The sequence below is a fragment of the Scatophagus argus genome, chromosome 15 (genome assembly GCF_020382885.2).
Source record: "Scatophagus argus isolate fScaArg1 chromosome 15, fScaArg1.pri, whole genome shotgun sequence".
Classification (NCBI taxonomy): Eukaryota; Metazoa; Chordata; class Actinopteri; family Scatophagidae; genus Scatophagus; species Scatophagus argus.
This window is the reverse complement of record NC_058507.1, coordinates 13,784,366-13,805,692: the sequence shown is the minus strand read 5'-3', so window position 1 is coordinate 13,805,692 and position 21,327 is coordinate 13,784,366. Positions and strand designations below refer to the sequence as shown.

The following is a 21,327-nucleotide window of genomic DNA, read 5'->3' as shown; positions in this document are numbered from 1 at the left end:
TGTATTTATCAGTATTTATTAACTGTATTTATATAGTAACACTATTTATTAACTGCATTTTAAAAGGCAATATTCCCCAACAACATTCATAAAGATATAATTAAAATCCGTAAAAATACTAGCATAATAACAAACAAGTGACCTCCACGATGGACAATAAAACTCATCCAGGTGCTTCTTGTGATGGTGAAATAAGTCTGCTGTGTTGCCCCATTTTGCTGTCAAAACCTTATACTGCTTACATATCACTGTCTCACTTTGTAAACTCAAACCAGTTCTACAATACTAAAAAATGGTCCAATTTTGTTTGGGAAGAAAGTCCTCCAAGCCAGAGAAAATCTACTTCTCCAGTGATTTGTGTTTCACTTTATCTGAACACAACCTTATTGCACTACTGGCTTCATGTCACATGGAAAGAATGTTTGAGATTATCATGTTAAAAAAGACTGATGAGTGTTCATTAATAATTATTAATCAATCAATTATTAATCCAGACCTTCACCTTTCACCTTCATGTTTCAGGCAGGCTTGTTGCTGCTGTAGGTATTCATGATGTAAATGCAATCCATCAGCTTGTTACTAATCACTGATTACTATGTAACATTATATGACAAATCACATAGCAAATAAATGCAGTATTATCCTGACGATAGCCCTGCACATGGTACTTTTACTTCATAAGCAAAGGCTTAACATCAGAATCCCTTCCATATCTGAGGCACACGTGAGCATCAGCTGGAAAAAAAGCCCAGAGGCTCATCATATTGATTATCATGCAGTGCAACACAAATGTAAAAAAAAAAAAAAAATAGCCTGTATACACTCATGCACTCAGAGACACACACATGCTAGACATCTTTATTTTCTCTCTTGTTCTCCATGCTGCACTGTAATAGAGAGCTTTACTGTTACTACTACTGCTGCTGCTGCTGCTCTCTGTGCTCTCAGCACAATCCCCCTGATATATCAGCAGATTTCCACTGCTATCGTGAAGAGTAACTATGTCCAATTCAGCATTTACTGGGCCAACACTATAAACACAATCAGCCCATTTACACCAAGGCAGCATCGGATGTTTGTTTTCAGCTGTTGTTCTCCCAGAAGGATTCAGATTGGAGGAGCTGCTCTCTGCTGCACCTGCCTTTGCTGATGCATGTAATTGCTACAGTTGATACAGTCTTCACAGAGACAGAAAGCAGGCTTAATACTCGCATGGCTCATTCATATTAAAGATTTAAATTGTCTGATTACTTATGGTTGCTTGTTTATGTCTTTCTTTAACATGCCAATGGCTGTTTGTGCTGATGCAACTGATGCTAGTATTGTTTTTAATAAGCTTTTTCAGTAGTTTCTACTAGTAGGGTAGTGAGACTAATAGAGTAATTCCCAAATTCAGTTTGTTTTTTTTTTGTGCTCACATTTTGGACTTGCCAAAGAGCTGTCTGTAAGTGCTAGAGGTCCAACAGAACTATTCTTAAATCAATACATTCAGAGATATAAGAAATATAACATTAGGCATGCTCAAATATATGCACACATACTGTCAATTCATAGGTATTTACTAATGCAGCATCAAACCATGCAGTACCTCTCTTTTACATACACAAATGAATTAATTTACTCAGGACATTATTTTATTTTTAATCATATCACATCCCATATTAATTCCCATCAATTGGCTCATTTGTACTACATAATTAGAGCAAACGGTCCAAAGGAGATTGGGTCGACTCAAAGAGCTCATCTATGAATGCTGTCTGTTTGATCATCACATTTAGAGCCAAACCCCCCAATTAGCTGGGCAGAGGCAGGGAGAAAAGGCAAACGTGTGAATGAAGGGAAATATATGTTAGTTATTAGATTTATCTCTTTGTGGTGTGCTTAAGGCTTTATTAAGTCTTATGGTTTAGAAGATGCATAGAAACGTGCTCAAGGGCAATTCAGAAAAGGCACTTGTCAGAACTTAAACAAGTACACAAACTGCAATGCCTGGCAAATTGTACAAGTCATCCTTTGTGGTTGCACAGTTTCTTCCTTATTTTTTTATTGATAAACACAGACTGTACTAATGACACCGCTGTCAGGATCACATGACGGTTTTGGTGTGGTGATAATATTTTGAGAGTCTGGTTATTGAGTCCTGCGGTCTGTTTCCTTCTCTCACTGACCAGAAACAAAACACTTTGCAGGTGTGATAGTCTCCCCTGATCAGTGGACTAGGATGGGCATGCATGTGTATGGGTGAATATGGGTTCTACAGGGAGATGACACACACACAATCACAGCATCCACACTTTCACGCACAGACTGAAGTTCTCTTTGTCTTGACAGGATGATGAAGTGGTGCTCCAGTGCGTGGCCTGCATCCAGAAGGAGAATCGCAAGTTCTGCCTGGCTGCTGAGGGCCTGGGCAATCGGCTGTGTTACCTAGAGCCCACATCTGAAGCAAAGGTAGACACAGCACTGTTGCACAGTTTGATCCTCTCTGATCTATACAAGATGACGCATGTCACTGGCATAGGATGTCTGCTCGGCCCCTTGATCAAAGGTTCTCTACGTTTGTTTCCTCTGCAGTTATATAATCAGCTAATGTCTGCATATGCAGACGCTAATATATTCAGCAGATGTGACATGAAGCAGTATTTAGGAAAGTGACCCGGTTGACGTGATGTGTTCACCCACCCAAGAGCTCCATGGGAACCAGACATTCATTTAGTTCATCCGTTTTTAGGACCAACAAACATTCAGTGAAACTAAGCGGAGATGCATAGAAAGACAGCTCAAGCTTCAAGAATTTCCCTCCAGGGATTAATAAAGGAATTCTGATTCTGATTCTGATTCTGATTCTGATGAAGCCGCCATCAAAGCTCGAACAACATCCTCAGCAGTCTCCTTGATGAGCTTTTCTTCCAGGGGTTCAGGGACGGTGCTGCATCTCTGTGGGCACGTTGTCAGCTGATAATTCTCTGAAATTACGCCCCTGAACGTGTTTGATGGATTGTTTTGTAAACAGTGCTGTCACTGGCTGTAATTGCCTACACCTTTATTGCCGCAGAACAGCACGGTTGTAGCTGTCGAGGCATCGCGGGTTTGTGCGACTAAGTGCGCAGTTTTAATTACGACAGTTGAATTAAATTTAATTGTTTGCCTTTGTAATCAGCAGTTTGCCACCCAAATGCATTTCTGCGTGGCAAATTATGAAAGTCGTGAAGCACATCCTCGACTTTTTTTCTTCGACTCGTAACTCAGCAAGCCATTTGGCAGAAATATCAGCATCCAAGTAGGAATCCCAAGGTGCTCTCACCTTTCACCGGCCTCTGTTGCTCTGCTGCTCATCTGGCGTTAATGTTTTCCGATAGCAGACTATTGACAGCAGGCCTAATGGGCTTTTTCCACATTGATTGTCTTTTAATCATAATCCATTAGTATTGTCTGAAATTAATTTTACTCGAGCTATGACAACGGGCAAATACAGTTTGTAAATGAGATGCAGTGATGCTTTTCAGAGAAAGAGGGACAACATGAGGAGGCTGAAAGAGGAAGGACAAATGAAAGATCCATGTACTCCTGGCATTGACTATCTTCTCTCCTTTTCAATAGCCCACTCCAACAGCTCTCAGAAAGACTATCTGTGTGTATGTTTGGGGGAGGGTTATTGTACGCAGAGGGAGGCAAGGCTTTCGCCCCATATTGGATGGTAATTATACCTGACAGGTGTGATGGATGTTCTCCCTGTCTTGCACTTTGTCTTCATTGCCTGCCGTTTTTATGAAAAGGCATCACCCCACCTTTGGGATCAACGATGGAGAGATGAAAAAACACAAGATGGCAATTTAGGAGTGGGACTGAACGACCGAATAGATACCTGCTTCCTTTGGTGAACCAGACTAGTAATGGGGCACAGAACCAGGACGACAGGATGTGGTTGATTTAAAGTGTGCACAGTTTAAATGGCAACATCAATCAGCCGGTGAGAAGCTGGTTGATTGTGATATACGACCAGCAGGTCCCGCCTGTCAGGGCCTCAGTATTATGACCACCGGAGAGTAGATGCCAACATGTCATAAAGGCAGTGATGTTGTGTCTTTGTTGTGTGTACACTATGCAAATCAAGAATCTAGTAGTGGCCAACTGATTTCCTTTCTTTAACCTTTTAATTAAAAGTTTTCACAGCTCCTCCAATTAAACTGAAAAGGAAAGGCAGAGTACGATGTCGCATCCTCAAGACAATCAACTTTAACCCTCTTTGACCATCTCTCTGGAGACAGAAATAAAGATGTCATCTATCTCTGCCTGCCTCTTTCCCTCGTTACACTATTGGTCATAAACCAAACGTCAGGGCACGGCCGAGCTGCTGTAAAGACGTCTCCCTGCTCTGCCTTGTGAGAGGACATCCTGACCTGGCAGGACACTCATCATCCTCTCTGCCTCTCTCTAGACGCATTTCGCAGCTTTGCTGTCTCAAGACCGTCCCCTCCCAACCAACTGTTACAGTCCTGCTTCTGGAGAGGGCAAAGATCGGATGTTAGTCACCCAGGGAGATGAGGACAGGGCTGGATTGATACTTTTATCATGATTACTCTACAGTGACTCTGCTAGAGACAAAGATAACCAGTGCAAAAGTGTCTCCGATCCAACCAGCATGTTGAAAATTTGTTAGATTACATACATATTGCAGGGGAAGAATGTACAAATATTTAATTTTGAGGAGTTTAACATTTTGGTGAATGTCTCGTTCACATTCTTGTTGAGAAATGCTAGTCCAGTTATCACGCCGCTTTTAGCTCTATCTCTTCTAACTCATGAGAAAAACATCTGGATTTATAGCCAGATATGCTGTTTGCTTGTTTTTTGTTTTGTTTTTTTCAAACTCTTCAAGCTTTTGCTTGTCATGGATGAGAAAAACAGCCTGAGTGATGAGACAAAACTAAAGCAGTAACGATGGAGGCTGGAAAACTGAGCTGAGGGAAACCGCAGAGTCAGCTGATGATTCTCTGCAGGTTCATTACTTTGAGCAGCAATTTTCACATAGAAAAAGTCACGTGATCCATTGTTAATATTAAAATAATGATTTTAGCCGTTATAAGATTTGCCCACTAAGTGATAAGTCCCTAAAATGTCAAATTATTCCTTTAAGTGCATTTATGGGAGTGTTTCTCTACTTGTCTCTCTATGTAAATTAGACCTTTCGGATGAGAATAAATTGATAACATCTCTCAACATAAAACAAATGATTCGAGTTGACATCTAAATTAGGTGGCTGTGGATGGTGTCTGTAGTGTGCAGCCAGACAGTGAGACTATCAGGAAACACTGTTGTTGGATTCCAACACACACTGACATGTGCTGCAGTAAATCATCTCTATTTGTTTTCAACGACAGCACCTCTTCTGTCCTTCCTGCAGCTTCTATACTTCGTCAGGACTTAGGTTTGATGATCTGATTGCTCTGCTTGCTTACTTGTACTGTATCGGTCATTTTAGTCTTGTAATCTTGATGTAAATCCACTGTTACTTCACCCTGAAAGTGGGTTTTGCGAAGTTTGCAAATGAGGTTACCTGCATGAATGAACCAGTTTGGGAAGAGTTGAGTTATTCAGTAAGGAGGCCAGGAAAGGTGTTTAGGTAGGTACCATTTATCTTGAAGCTATACCCCTGCTTCCCTCATTCTGTCACTGACCTGCCTCTATCCTCTCCTGTTCCATCTTCCGCTGCCCTGGTTTGGGATGTGATTTGGCATCTTCTTCGTTCATCTAATATCGCCCTGTCCAAGATCTTCCTTATCTGAGCACAGACTGACCTGAGAGCACTTAATCTATTTATAAAGTACCCTTTAATGAATATCTCCCACTTGATTAAGACAAACTTGGTTCAAGAGCAGTAAAAATGCCGCAGTCAGCAGAGCCTTTATGGGTGGGCATCTAATCGGAATATTCCTGTAGATGGAAGGGGCAGCTTTCATTTTTCTGGCCAGATGTGGATGTTTTACTTGTGTAGCAAAAGTTTCTTTGCATACTAAATCAAAATCAGCGTTGATGGGAGGCAGAACAGGTGGCTGTGGTAATCATTGCATAATGACCAAGAGGGATGTAACAACCTTTACATATTTGTATTTTCCATGCTCCTTGTCCTTCGCTTCAGTTGCTACAAAGGTGTTATCCATTTGAAGTGGCTTTAAAGTTATTTTTAATGTTCAATTTTTGGGTTTTTCTCACTCTCACTGCTCTCCTGGAGGCAACTGTCGGCTTAGAATTTTTGCCATATCAACTTAAGATGTGATAGTATATCTGATGTGGTATGTGTTTACAGCTCTTTTCACTGCCCCCCTAAAAGACATAACATAAGTTAAAGCAGGTTTAAAGCTGCATTGGGCAATTTTGCACCTTGGTGGTATCATAGCACAGCACGAGATAACGGTTTCAATTACTTCATTACCCAGACGTGGATCAATTTCACACTCCTTGTCACCTAAATGCCTTTTTTAATCTTGGAGATGGCGTAAAGAAAAGTCCTTTGTGACTCCTTGGTTTCTGTTCAGAGAAAACATGCGTCAAAAACACATGCCAATACCTTTGTTTGCTTTGTTATTGAGTTACTTTCGTCCCCTGTAGCCTCAACTTTTGATTTCACCTGAGATTACATTTGCATTTTTATAGGCTGTAAAAATCTGCTTCATGTTGTGGGAAATGATTACAATGAGGCAACATGAGAAGAAGTGCAGAGAAGTATTGCATGTACTGTAAATAAAAGAAAAACACCTTGGTGAGAGCTTTGAGCTGTGTTCATTTTTAATCCACTTCTCTGTTGTTGCAGTATGTTCCTCCAGACCTGTGCATCTGCACCTTTGTGCTGGAACAGTCTCTGTCAGTACGAGCCCTGCAGGAGATGCTGGCTAAGAGCGGACAGAACAGTGAAGGGGTGAGTGATGATGAACAGTCTACAGTCCATAATTTAACTTTTCATAAGTCATCCCTGGGTCATGTACTGTATGTCACTGTGTGCTGGATGTTCAAAAGACGATGTTGCAAAAGAGTTTGCTGTAATGAATGCAGTCAACAAAGCTGAATACTCTTAAGTTGTTCAGTCAAGAGATTAATGAGTAAAATAGGCCCATTACAGTGGCCTGGTGACCCTAACTGCAGAGAGGTCCGGGCCCTCATGAATATTAATGACGATGCCCTGGCATTACTGCAGCTTTGCCTCAAGTGCCACGTGCACTTTTGTCCATCTGAACAGCTTCATTTAGCTGCAGATTTTCCTTTGTAAAATAAGCAAAGAGAGCAGCTGACGACGCGTTTGGCTTTTTCATTAACTTCCAATATAATAAGAGAAAAGACGGGTGTCTGGTGGAGGTGGAATGTGCACATGTTATCGTTGTTGTCAGTGTTTGCTTCTTTTTCTCATTGCTGTGACAGATGTGTAATTCTCCCATCTTTATCTTCTATTTTCTGTGTATAATCTCCATCTTCTGCATGATAGACACGCGGCCCGGATCGATGGGTATGTTCACCACTCATACCATTCCCCTCTCATCCCTAATGCATGACACAGTACAGTAGTCGCAGTACACAATTTGTTCTCTTACCCCCCACTGTTGCCTTATAGTGTGGCTCGTCAGTGGTGACATGTCACCGCTGAACATTTGTCTTTACCGTAGAGACTGATTAAAAAATGTGTGGTTTATACAAACCCCAGAACCCATGCTTTGAAGTAACTAACGATCTTATGGATTTTTTGTATACGCTTGGTCAGATGATTGTGTCTGAGCTCCTACTGAGCTGAAGGAGACAAATAGAGTTTTATATAGACTTCCCTGTAAGGTCCCTTGCAACCATCAGCTCTCAGACAACTCAGTTTCCACTACTGGAGAACCACAGCGGCATCAATGCTGGATTAGCGTCAGATTAACATTGGTCTTGTCCTCGGGGCATTCAGATGGATGTTCACTGCGGTATCATTTGTTTTATGCAAACCCTACCACATTGGATAAGCTCTAATTTGTCACAGTATCTTCTTTTTTTTCTTTATCTCACTTACTCTTGGCTAAATGCTATAAGATGCTATGACATGATACAAATAGCTGAGATTTTTGCAACAAGACAGAAAATGATCTTGAGTGATTCAGTCATAAAAGCTCTCAGCTCACTTTGATTCAAACAGTTTACTCTGTAATGTCACATGGCTAATGATGGTGAGGATTTATGTATGTCCTCTGTTACTATCATATTCATTGCCCTGACTCGCGAGATAAATGGATGTTTCAGTGCTAGAGCTGCATGGCCACAGTGGACTGTCAGTGCAGCGTTAGAACAGGAGTCAAATTCATTCGTCCCACTGCTGCTGCGAGGACTCTAAATGCTAGCTGGCAGGAAATTATGAGCCACAGCAGAGAAAAAGGATGCTCAGTATATTAAATGCTAAATTAAAGCTCAAATGGATGTAATTAACTGCTAGCCCAGCCTCATCCCTCTTGCATCAGCACCTTTTTAAGGCCTGAACATAACTCTTCAAGTCCAACTGAAATTGCATGTTTTTTGTCCACCAGCATACGTATGTGTTCTGTACATAGCTCATCCTGTGTTCATCTTTGGAAAAAAAATACCCGGAATCAAAAAGGGAGAAATTTAAAATTTATGTTTTTAGGTTTCATGATCCTGCCCGCTACCTGTGCATTAATTTGTCGGAACAGAGGTGGTTCTGTGTAGATGGAGAACTTCCCTACAGACAATCAAATTACCTAATTTACATTAAATTGTAGCACCATCTTTCCATCATATGCAAAGCAGAAGGTCACGTTGACATAAGCCAAATGACAGGTACACCATGCAAAAGCCACAGTGGTGCATGGTTGGATGTCGTAGTATAGCAATAATTTCTTAATTGATATTTTTCTATATCAGTATATAGAGACATTTTGAATAGAATAAAACATTAAAACAAACTGGACTTAAATATTGCTGGGTCTCATATTTTCTTTAAGACTAATTGAAAGATTTACACATTTTACAAATATCCTCCTTAACCTCTCACACCTTTAGTTCCTTTGTAGCAAGTACCACAGAGGATTTTAGATGTCTTGAATTGGCCATTTTTACCTTGTTACTTCAGTGTTTTCTCTCTGTTCACTGATATCTGTTTTCAATATTGTCTTCCTATTCATCATTCTTTGCCTGCACTGAAATGCCACTGAAGGAAGCACCATTAAAGGGGAAACGGAGGCTGAATGTGTCTCAGCTGAGGCTCCAAAATCAATATGTCTTTGAACACATGAGCTTATCAATAGACGGTGGCTGGAACAAATCAGTAGCGCAGGCCTTTTTAGCTGGAAGGCGCTGAGGAAGAAGACAATAAGATAACACGCTTGCAGCCAGTGTAAATGCCAGGCCCCATCTAGCTCGGCATCCACCAGCAATGTGAATTTGCCATCGCTCATCGAAAAGGCGCTGACCTTTTTGATTTGGGGGTCACTGGTCATAAGGGTAAATGATGACATCATTCAGTTAAGAAAACAGAACTGCTCTGAATATCTGGTGTCCTTTTTTGCTTTTTTTACCACCTCTTTTTCTTCTTGCTTTATTGAGAGAAACTGCAATATCGCTGCCACACAAACACACACACCTAATGTACTGCAGGGCTCACGCACCTGGGAGGTTGCGTCCTACAAAGTGTCGCACCTTTAAATTGATGTGAGGATGTCACTTGTGGTCAACAGCTAAACAGAAGACTGAGTACATGGCTTGTTTCCTCTCTTACACTTCTTTGCTGCAATAGTCTTTTCCTTTATGGTACAATAAGCTGCATAAGTAATGCAGTTTTAGTTAGTTAGTGTATTGCATTTTTGCTGCAATGTGTCTCTCCATGTAAAGGATTCTTTTTCTGACTGATATGAGCCACAATTTCCTTCACTATACTCTATCTGTACAACACACCGCCCAGCTGTGGGATAAGGAAGTGAGTGGGGAGACTTGGGCTTTATTGGTTGTGGTGATTGCAGCTGGATGTGCCTCGCCGCATTAAGCTCAGTACCTCAGCCAGCATATAGCAGTAGCCAGAAGCACAGAAGAAGCCTGGAAGCCAGTGCTGCAGTCTGCATGACACAACTGCATCAAATCACAGGCTGGCTATTGTCCCCCTAGCCAATCGGGAGGGATAGAGGGACAAAGAGAAAAAAGAGAGACAATCAAACAGAAGCAAAGAGAGACTGTGCTCGGTAGGATGTTTTCATGAAACACTGCTATGATTCATGCATCTCTCAGATAATTATAAGACTTGCTTATGTAGCTTTGGTAGATTTTAGGTCTTGACTACATATCATTAGTGTCCGTTAGTGGTTGCAATTTCAGTTTATGTGACATTTTTATGGTTAAACCTGGCTCTTTTTCAGACATTATTTCTACATCTTTTGTCAATGGCACTGCTTTGTAAAATGCCAAAGAATATTTTCCCTAATCCCTCTAAAGGAAAAATGACTTTTTGACAATTACATCTGCCCCCACGACTTTAATCATTTTTACCAAGGCAATTGCAGCTGGAGGGGCTCAGGAGAACAATAGTCCTTTCTGAATAATGACACTCTTTCTTACCTTAATGCTTCCTAGAGGCTCATAAGGAAGGTGAGTTACATGGGAGTTGCTTGCCCAAGAAAACCAACAAAAGCTCTTCTTTATCTTTATGCCCTTTGCATCTCTACCAGTAGAGATATCATTCGTTCCCCTCCTGCATCTTAACCCAATCCCATAAGAGGCAAAATCACTCCCTGCTAATGTTGAAATTGCACCGGAGCCTGACAGTAGTTGTGCATCCTTCCCACATTCCTGTAGTCGGAGTGCTGGAAAGATGACCCCGTATCCTGTTCACTCATGGATACAGGAGAGAAGCATCATCTCCTGTGGCGAGTCAGAATGCATGTCTTCATTTGCAAGATGGGTTGGCAAACCGTCCTCAGGAGATGTGAGCCCCAAGCTTGAGGTCAACATCGTTGGCGCAAAGGTCCTCTACCGCTATCGCTGAGGTCAACATTGAGTGCCAGAGGTCGGGTGTGGATTGAAGCAGCTGTAGTGAGACCCCAGGGGATGTTCTGTCAGGAGTTTGAGCTTGACATCTAACTAGTAACAACAGCGTATATGTGTTTTTGTGTGGGTGAATTATCTGTGCAGGCAGCGCAGAGCGGCGGGCACAAGACCCTGCTGTACGGACACGCCATCCTCCTACGGCATTCCTTCAGCTCGATGGTAAGAGGTCCCACACAATCGCCATCAGTGTCACCATCATAAGAGCAACACATTCAAACCTGATTAGCAGGATTTAACTGCCATTAGTGATTTAAATGCTTGACAGTCACGTGAAAATCAGCATGTGAGCAAGGAGGAGTGTGTGTGTGTGTGACGGCTCTGTCCTGTGTTGGTGTTCACCACAGTACCTGGCCTGTTTGAAGACATCAAGGTCGCAGACAGATAAGCTGTCCTTTGATGTCGGTCTGCAGGAGGATTCAACAGGTAACGGAACAACTTTGGCACCGTTTGCTTTCATCTGCCTATTTGTCCTCTTTCATTCTCGCTGTTTCTGGCTGTCTGTCTCTCAATCTTTCACCATGTCTTTCTTTCTGCTGTCTTTATCCCTCGGTCGCTGTGTCTCTCTCTCTCTCTCGTCCTCTCTTTTCAGCTTATTTGTTCGGGAGCGTGTCTTTTTTTCCCAACGTCTCTGTAATATTCCCTGTGGAGAACTGTATGCATAGTGCTGATTGCATCTCTGCTGCACATTCAGTAGTCTTCTTGTGGTGTACTGATACCTGAATTTCCTGTTTGCTTTATTAGTTATTTCGTACCACGCAGTCTTAAAGAGATTGTTGCCATGGCGCACCCGCATGTGTCCAAATTCTCATTCCTGCCTACTCTCACCTTATTGCGTTAGCAGTTATTACAGATGACATTGTGGCAGTGGCAATGTAATTCTCTCAGAATTGTTCGCTATATCAGTTTGTTTTTCAAATTAATATATGGAGGCAGTATGTATTTATGTGTGTGTGTATGTGTGTGTCTATCACTGTAGGTGAGGCCTGTTGGTGGACGATCCACCCTGCCTCGAAGCAGAGATCCGAAGGAGAGAAGGTGCGGATCGGTGATGACCTCATCCTTGTCAGCTTGTCCTCAGAGCGATATCTTGTAAGTTTAGTGGTAGCCATTTGTCCCCTAAAGCTGTAGCTAATATACAGTATATATGTGTGTGTGTGTGTGGGCAGGTGGCTGCATAATGTAGAAGTCTCAGAAGGAGAGCATCAACTCTGCTTCCCCTGATTTGACAACATTTCAGATTATCCTGATCTGGTAACCACATACTGCTCTCTCCCTGTGATGTCTCTCCTGCAGGAGGCTTAAAAGCTACAACTTTTTCCTCCTGGATGACTGCAAGACTGCTAACAATTACATTAAGCAAAATATGATCTGCACTGGAAATGTCTGCTTTGGTGGATTACGATTTCTTTAGACTGCTGCCGGTGCCCTTTCAAATGAGCCTGTGCTATTATCATCCTCGTCACATCCCCACATCCCACTGCCGTTAATAATGATCATCTTCTGAACTGACCTTTTCAGCTATAGGCTTCTTTTACCATTAGACCCTCATGCCCTCTAGGCTTAGCATCATAGCGCTGTGTTAACCCCTGAAGTTGATCCGTGAAGTTGGTGACAGTAGCCAGGCGGTGTTTACCCCCCTGTGGCGGCAGGGGCACGGCCAGATGACCACTTGCGCCTCACAGATGCGGATGTCAATTTTGTAGTCTGTCCCCGCTGTCACCCACACAGTGGTATGTGGGGACAGCACCTCAGGGCTGCAGAGGGACTCTGGGGAGGGAGGATGATCAGGACACAGCTGTCACAAAATTTGTTTTCTTCCAGTCTGACACACAGAAAATGTGGCAAACACACCCATGTACACACACAGTCATGCACGCACACATAGACAGCTTGACAGCCCCCCAGACAGTATAAATCCCCAAACTCTCAAGGCATCTGTCAGTCAGTTATATGATTCCCTCAACGCTCGATGATAAACTGGAGTGTTTTTTTCTGGATCATTGATTCCAGGGAGTTTCAAACTTTAGCTGAACTCTGACTCAGTTGTCATCAATATGACATTTGATCTGATTTCATGTAGATATTAGAAATCCAGTGTCCATCTTTTGATAAAACCCACAACCGATTACTATTAGGTTATCATCTGGAGATATACAGTGTTTACAGGCTTGTTGTATTTAATCATTTCATTCTGAAAAACAGAAGAATAAAAGCAGGTGAAATATCTTCATTAGTAAAGCTGCTGTAATAAAAACATGTTTCCACCTTTGTTCTCCGACAGACAGTTCATCTCCTGTACTGTCACTGATGTGGATGCACACAAATAAGTAGATGCTGCATGTAATCTTTCCTTCTTTCCTTCAGCACTTATCCATCTCCAATGGCAACATCCAGGTGGATGCTTCTTTCATGCAAACCCTGTGGAACGTCCATCCCATCTGCTCCGGGAGCAACATAGAAGAAGGTGGAGACGACACACACAAAACCTCATTATTTTCTCTATTGTTCTTGAAGTTCATAAATTATATGATTCAAGAGGAAACATATGACTTAAATATAAAAGAGATCTAAAACTGGAAGACTCCTTGTAGACAAGGTTTGCCATAATCTGATCTGCTGGGATCTCGATTTTTGATTAATTAAAAACAAGCAATCAAAAACACTAAATGCAACCCTAAATTTATGACCTCATTTCCTAATGCTCAATGTTCACAGTGGGGGCAAAAGCTGCGTCAGAAATGGCAATGAAATCTTCGGAATCACTGTATTTAAATCGTCTTTCTCTCCTCCTCAAATAGGCTACCTGTTGGGTGGTCACGTGATGCGGCTGTTCCACGGACACGATGAGGTAGTGGCGATCCCAGGGTCAGACCAGAGTGAAGAGCAACAGAGGTGCAGAACACAGTGAACAAACAGGCAAAGCAGATTACACTGCAGCATTAGGGCTCACACTTTAGTGATGGCAAAGCAGTTATGTAGCACATGAGAAGCTTACTGACCTATGATTTACCTGTGGTTCCTTAATTCCTAGTTTGCTTTATAAAAATGCTTCTGACCAGCGTGACGCACAGCTCTCTGGGGAGCCAAAATGGCTGCTGTGTTATTTTTGTCTACAGTGTAGCTGCTCAGTGCCAACACGGATAAGGTAGGCCACAGAAGCTGGGCTTGAAGTGGGTCAAAACAGCAGGCATGGCCCATCCACTGTTCACTAGGTGCCAGGAGATGTGTCTTCTCCCTGGGCACAAACACACATACACATATTTTTAGAATTTTTAGATATGGCAGATATTGGGTTGGGATTAGATACTAATTTACAGCTTTGACTTTTCCCCTACTGTTGTCCTTGAAATCTACCAGACAGAGCAAGCTTTATACACGTCTTACATTTTTCCGGGGCCGATCAAACACACTCCAAACTGTCAGCGGGGGGTGATGAGTGATTTCTTTTATCTGTGGGCCCAGTCACCCATATCACTGATAGACAGTGTAGCTGTGGGTTATCGGCCCATATGTGTCGTCTCTGTTTGAAGGATGTGATGCACTAGTCGGCAGAGTAAATAAAGCCCGTGCTTCAGCGGGTATGTGCTTATGTGTCGGAGCTGAACATCCTCCCAGTGAATATCAGTGTGACAAATGAGAATAAAGAGGTGGTGGTCTTCTAAGCCAGGATAAATGACCTTGACAGCATCAGCAGTGACTAGACATTTAAAGCATCCACAGACAGACCTCCCACTCATGCTTCTCTGGCATCCCCCAGGATAGTCAACTATGAGACGGGTAAAGCTGGCGCCAAGGCCAGGTCCTTGTGGAGGCTGGAACCACTCCGAATCAGGTGGATTGAGTTTCTTTTATGTATTCTTTTGTTCCCTGTTTCTCGCTACCTGTTTCACTTATTTTTATTCTTTTTTTCATTTTCAATCATTTTCCTGTTTTTCCACCTCACCTGCTTCTTTATATCTGCTGTTTCCTCTTTCTATTTTTTCTCACACCACCCATCTGTCCTTTCCTCTCTCTCCCTACCAATGATTTAATGCTGCACTGTGGCCTCTCTGTCTCTTTATTCCTCTGTCTCCCTCCCTCATTCCCTTTTTTTCTGTTCTTTTCTCTTGCAAGTCTTTGATCCTGGCTGTTTTACAGCCTCTGAAGGATGCTGCCTTTCCTTTTCCCATTTCACTTCCTGTGTCAAATACAATATTTGTCACATCTGCTGTGTTTCTGACCCTGGCTTGTTTTGAATTACCTGAACAGAAACAAAGTGCATAATTAGAAAAATGTTTGATTATTCTTCTACCGCATGGCACGCTAGATAATTAACAGCTGGCAGCAATGTCTAGATTTACTAATTAGCAGATATTAGGCTTCCAGGGCTTATGAAAGGCTAGTTTGGATGTTTCATTTTAATGTGTGACCTTGACAGCTGGAGTGGGAGCCACATCCGCTGGGGTCAGCCCTTCAGACTGCGGCACCTGACCACCGGTCACTACCTGGCACTGACTGAGGACAAAGGGTTGGTGCTGCAGGACCGGGAGAGGTCCGACACCATCTCCACTGCCTTCTGCTTCAGAGCCTCTAAGGTTAGGACACACACACACATACGGGTAAAAGGGTACAAGATGTATGCACTTCAGTCCATGCTGTTCCTCAAGGTGACCTGTGTCAACCACATGCTTCCTCATTAAACACCTCTGGAAAGGGTCACCTCTAAACCTTTACAAATGAACCGCCCACTCCCTTTGGACTGGAAAATCTCCATTTTTTTTCAAGGACAATGGAATTGACTGGACCAGTGAAAGCTATGCCATAGAGGTTAATTTAACTGAACTTGTAGACTCTGACTGAACCGACCATTTAACCATACTCTGTTTAATGGAGTTTCTAGATACGGCCAGTGATTGTGAGCTAATTAGTGACCCTTCCAATGTGGATTTAAAGCCCACATTATAGAATACAAGTTAAGTCATTTAGCATTGAAGTCCTCATCTCGATTATGGGTTGTAGTCATATCTGATCCTAATACAAAACAAATGCAATCATCTCATTGTGATGGACAAAGTCATAAACAGCAGATGCAGTGAACATTTGGTTGGTGGTTGATTAAGAGCAAATCTGCATGCCGTGTGTTTGAATGTGCACGTTTTATGATTGTGCTAGCGTGTTCATGTGTTTCACCCTGACAGCTTTTGACGTGTTCATTTTCTGCTCCCCCTCCCCCCTCATGTAGGAGAAGCTGGAGCAGAGCCCCAAGAGAGACATCGAGGGCATGGGGGTTGCAGAGATTAAATATGGGGACTCGCTCTGCTTCATCATGCACGTGGCCACAGGACTCTGGCTCTCCTACCAGGCACCTGATGTCAAATCTGCCCGTCTGGGTCCCCTCAAGAGACGAGTGAGCAAAGATAGACGCAAGCACACACCGCCCTGTCTTCAGATGCAAAGCACATACAAAAAATGAGCAAATTTGATAAATATATGAGATTCCTCAGAGCGGATAATTGTTTTGAGGGTAATGTGTTGATTGAGTTAAGATGATTGTTAGTTCGGATCTCTGCCTCGACTAAATGTATTCCTTGTCCCTTGGCTGTTGTGGTAGAGCTGATAGAGGTGTGCACGTGACACTGTGCATGACAATGTCCTCCATGTAAACACAGCCAGATAGCCTGTAGTGTCAGCACCTGTGATCCAGACATTGTAACTCAGTGCTGGCTCAGGATGGCCGGAGACTTTCTCTCCATTAAATGGCTTCCTCTTCCTATTTTGCTCCCTCACCACATATCGTCTCATGGCAGCATCTCACACTCTTTGTCTCTCTTCCCTCTCAAGGCATGCCTACATTCTGAAGGTCACATGGATGACGGCTTGACCCTGCAGCGCTGTCAGCACGAGGAGTCCCGCGCCGCACGCATCATCCGCAACACCACGTTGCTGTTTAATCGATTCATCAGGTATGTTAAACACTGCAGCACAATGATGTTGCCATTCTTCACTAAGGCATACAGTGACATGATCACACAAATTGCCCAATTAAGCCAAATTACTGTCCGCATTTGTCTTGAGCCAGTTTATTAGGGTAATTTGCAAAATGTCTTTCACTGCTACACATTGTGTAAGTGCCATGCTGATGATGGTTGAGTATAATTAATAGAGATGATAAAACAAGAGAGTCCCCAAATGCACCACACCACCAAATCACACAGACCCTCACACAGTCCACACAAAACATTATGTAACGTCCCGTCAGACTGGGAACGCACCCAGTGGGGAGTTAAGCTCTGGGCCTGTGAGTTTTGACTGACTGGGCTGTTAAAGTCCCAGACAGCTCACTCAGTGGTCCAGTCATGCGTTTCTACATTCCAGCAACGTCACTGCTACGCACTTCCAGTTGTGATAAAGAAAGCTGTGGAGCACATAAGTAGATGCTTCCATTACCTTTATTTGTTATCAACCAGCCTGCTGTCCCCTGGGTCAGACTCGGGGGCACTTATGGCAGGAACATGTGAGAGTCTTTCAGCCTCCCCTTGTGGCTGTGACACATACATCCCCCGCACCCCTCCCATGCTTACGACAGGAGCTATTTTTAGCCAGCCAGCGGAAATCAGCATTTCAGCATGGATGAACCTGTGGGCTAAACATTGTGTTAGTCATCACAGTCTCTATTCCTGCCTGCCCAAGCCTCCCAGTTAGAGTGTCTCTACCATTATTATTGCTGAATGGGAGTATTTTGAAAACTATGCATGATCACAAACTGCTACTATTTATTTGAGTGCTGATGTTTCTGTGCTCTCTCTGTCTCCCCCTCCCAGAGACCTGGATTGTCTGGGTGTTAAGAATAGGGCAATGGTCTCGCTGCCTGTAGAGGAGGTGCTCCAAACCCTCAATGACCTCATTGCCTATTTCCAGCTTCCTGACGTTGAGCTGGAGCATGAAGAGAGGCAGATCAAGCTGCGGTCACTCAAGAACCGCCAGAACTTATTCAAACAGGAAGTGAGTTTAATCATAAAGGAAGGCGTAGAAAACCTATAGTCCATGAACTATCAATTAATGACACCACAAGCTGTTCCACAATGCAGAAAATTATTTAAAAAAAAACCCTAGAGTAAAGAGTTTGACTTATGAGGTCATTTCAGTAAGTGGCTGCACATAGGAGTAACCCGAGAGCAGTGGCAAACTCTTAAAAGACAAAGTGTGTGAAAGGCTAAAGGAATTGATTCTTCGTGGTGTGTTTGAATGCCATCATGTATTTGGAGGCATTACATTTAAAGGCGTCAGCAGTTTTTGGTGTTATAAGTTTTCCAGAGGCTGGGTCAAGCGCACTGAAGCTTTCTGCTAAGCCTCTAGGACCTAAATTGCTTTCATCAATTATGAAATGTCAGCTGCCTTGCCGAGGGGGCCTGTGACGCCAACTATCCAAACTCCCCTCAACTCTAACAAGCTACAACAACGTGTATCCTCAAGCCTACAGGAGTGTGAATTAACCAAATGACATGCTTTTTTGGGTGGATTTAGTATTTGCAAATTATGCATATTTCAGCAGATCATCTTGCACCTTATTTATCTGTCTTGCTATGTTAATATACTAAAATAGCATATCTGTGTCCTGCTCTTAATATATTACATTAAGAAGGTCAATTCGTCACTAGAAAGAGCTGACTCATGATATTTCCTGGCATTATAAATCATCTCCAATTTCCATTTTGTCTTCTTACACCCCCCATTTAGCATATCTTATCACTATAGATATTTCCCTGTAGTATAAATCACCGTGACACAACCACCAAATGGGACAGAAGAGACCCACAGGGCTGCGTTCGCCAGATGAGGTTGTCATACTAATGAGAGATGTTTTTTTTTTTTTATAGGATTGTCAGTGTGTGGTTCACATGTAGTTTATTTTGTGTGGTTATATCATGTTCATGTGTTGCATCACTGTGCATTTCTTAGGGCATGCTGACTCTGGTGTCCAACTGTATTGACCGTCTGAACGTCTATAACAGTGCCGCCCATTTCGGGGAGTGTGCCGGGTCAGAGGCCGGAGCAGCCTGGAAAGACATTCTCAACCTGCTGTATGAGCTGCTGGGTAGGAAGCCGGTCTACCACACACAGACATTCACACACACCCACACCCACACACACACACACACACAAACTCAAACCAATTCACTCATGTAATCAATCACAGAGATGAGATTTGTTGTCGTTCAGTGGTGATGAGGAACTGTGCTGACCTGGTATTTAACCAGCCATTTACAGAAGCCTCATAGTGGAGGATTGAATTCTGAGGATGCCAGAAGTCAGGCAGCTTAGCCTGCACACACAGACACACCACATACAGTACACACCGCAAATATCCCTATGTCTAATACTCACACTCATACTCACATTGGTAAGAAAAGACTTGATGGCACATGGCTCGCTGCTTACAAAAGATCTTTCAGTTTTTGTGAGGTTCTTCTAGAGCATCATTCCCACAAGGTCAGTCGTCACACACCCCCGCACACATGCTCAAAATTTTGGGTGTCTTTTATTATCTGAATGGCCTTTTATTAAGCGACTGTCAGTTCTCATTACTATGCTGTTTTTATGTATTGTTTAGTTGTTTTTGCTGTGCTTGTTGTGGTCCTATAGCACAATGTCATCAGCCTTGCCTCTGAAAATTCACATTAACCTCTTGCACTGTGAGCATATGCTCTGTCAGATATAGACGTATCTGATTAAAATGATCTGACAGGGAAGGATAGATATTTTTTGCTCTCCCACTCTGCTCTAGACTGCTGTCTTCAGCTGTATTTGATGAATACAATGTTTTCCTTGAATATTTCCTTCAAATAAAAGAAGCATTTGCAAGCAAGAAATTGCCAGCAGACATGATTTTCTTCCTGTCATGATCTGGATATGTCCCATTCCTAAGAAGAGAATGTGGACAGCCCACATATGAAGTTTATCTTTGAAGGCCCACTGCCCTCCAAGTGTGTCCTTCACATTCTTATTTACACTGATTTCACCTCCTGGCTTATATTAGTGTTCCAGCCACGTCCTTCTCTCTTCCCCCCATTCCCTCCTCCACACACCTGCTCGGCACAGCTCTAAGTGGATTTAGGTTGCCTCTCTCCTTTCTTCCCTGTCCGTCTGCCTTGGGTGACCCTGTCTTTTTTTTTTCTAGGACATATGTGGGTGTGTTTGTCCGCATGTGTTTAGGTCTTATGTCCTTGTGTCATTGCCTTGCTCTATCTTAGACATCCTGCAAATTAATATGTATAAGAGTGTCAAAGCGGAACCTCTCTTGTTCCTTGGCTTTGGGCGTGCAATATAAGGTGCCCACCCCTGGGTGACATTGTTTATGGTGTTGTGTATGGTGATCCATCTCACCTCTTCGAACAGAAACACTTTCTAGTAAAATTTGACTCATGCACGCTTTCCTTGTGCCCTGCAGCAGCGTTAATTAGAGGGAACAGGAATAACTGCACCCAGTTCTCCAACAACTTGGACTGGCTGGTTAGCAAGCTGGAGAGACTGGAGTCTTCGTCAGGTATGCTCATTATCATTCTTGCTCATACTGAGCCTCCAGTGGAACAGCTTTGTGAGATAATGTGTAATCCAGCACTCCTCAACAGGGACATGAGTCTTAAAAGATATAAAAAAGATGACACTGCTTGCTTAAAAATTCTATAGGTACCTCTACCTTTTGAATGTGTAGTAGCGAACGTACCAGCAGCAGTGAGTGCTCCCTGCTGATCTATGTAGACTGGATGTCTCATTGACAAGCGTCCTCTGGCGTGTCTTTCTCTTCTGCGGGTGTTAACTAATTGATGAATTTGCGTCTATGCAGGCATCCTGGAAGTTCTGCACTGCATTTTAATTGAGAGCCCCGAGGCCCTCAACATCATCCAGAGAGGACACATCAAGTCCATCATATCACTGCTCTACAAGCATGGGCGCAACCACAAGGTGAGTAGCAGCAAGTAGTGCTGCCACAGTCAAGTGTTAATTTGGTGTGATAGGTGAGATGAAAAGAATCAACATACTGAAAATACAGTACCATGGGAGGAAACTGCAAATTAGAAAAGAGATTTTGGGATATAGGATTAAGCCTGCAGTCAAGTAACTCAGTTTAAGATAAAGAAAGGGAAAAGATAGTCTAGCTCTTTTTAAAGATAACAAAATCTGGGTTCTAGCATCTCCATCTCAGATTACACCAGTGACTTCCTGGAGTCTCAGCTGGTTGAGGGTGGTTGGCAACTGCTCCTGGACAATAAGTAGTCC

At 42.9% G+C, this 21,327-nt stretch overlaps 1 protein-coding gene across 1 annotated transcript in view; it reads left to right on the top strand.

Moving 5' to 3' along the window:
* LOC124071973 (ryanodine receptor 3-like) overlaps positions 1 to 21,327 on the top strand; it is a 97,171-nt gene that overhangs the window by 16,668 nt on the left and 59,176 nt on the right. Inside the window, exons 2-17 of the mRNA XM_046413083.1 lie at positions 2,332 to 2,451; positions 6,812 to 6,916; positions 7,478 to 7,498; positions 11,155 to 11,229; positions 11,415 to 11,493; positions 12,047 to 12,159; positions 13,435 to 13,534; positions 13,869 to 13,962; positions 14,828 to 14,902; positions 15,488 to 15,644; positions 16,292 to 16,456; positions 16,891 to 17,012; positions 17,871 to 18,051; positions 19,009 to 19,144; positions 20,498 to 20,593; positions 20,894 to 21,012. Of these exons, the coding sequence (XP_046269039.1) occupies positions 2,332 to 2,451; positions 6,812 to 6,916; positions 7,478 to 7,498; positions 11,155 to 11,229; positions 11,415 to 11,493; positions 12,047 to 12,159; positions 13,435 to 13,534; positions 13,869 to 13,962; positions 14,828 to 14,902; positions 15,488 to 15,644; positions 16,292 to 16,456; positions 16,891 to 17,012; positions 17,871 to 18,051; positions 19,009 to 19,144; positions 20,498 to 20,593; positions 20,894 to 21,012 (1,758 nt within the window). The remainder of the gene's footprint in view (positions 1 to 2,331; positions 2,452 to 6,811; positions 6,917 to 7,477; positions 7,499 to 11,154; positions 11,230 to 11,414; positions 11,494 to 12,046; positions 12,160 to 13,434; positions 13,535 to 13,868; positions 13,963 to 14,827; positions 14,903 to 15,487; positions 15,645 to 16,291; positions 16,457 to 16,890; positions 17,013 to 17,870; positions 18,052 to 19,008; positions 19,145 to 20,497; positions 20,594 to 20,893; positions 21,013 to 21,327) is intronic.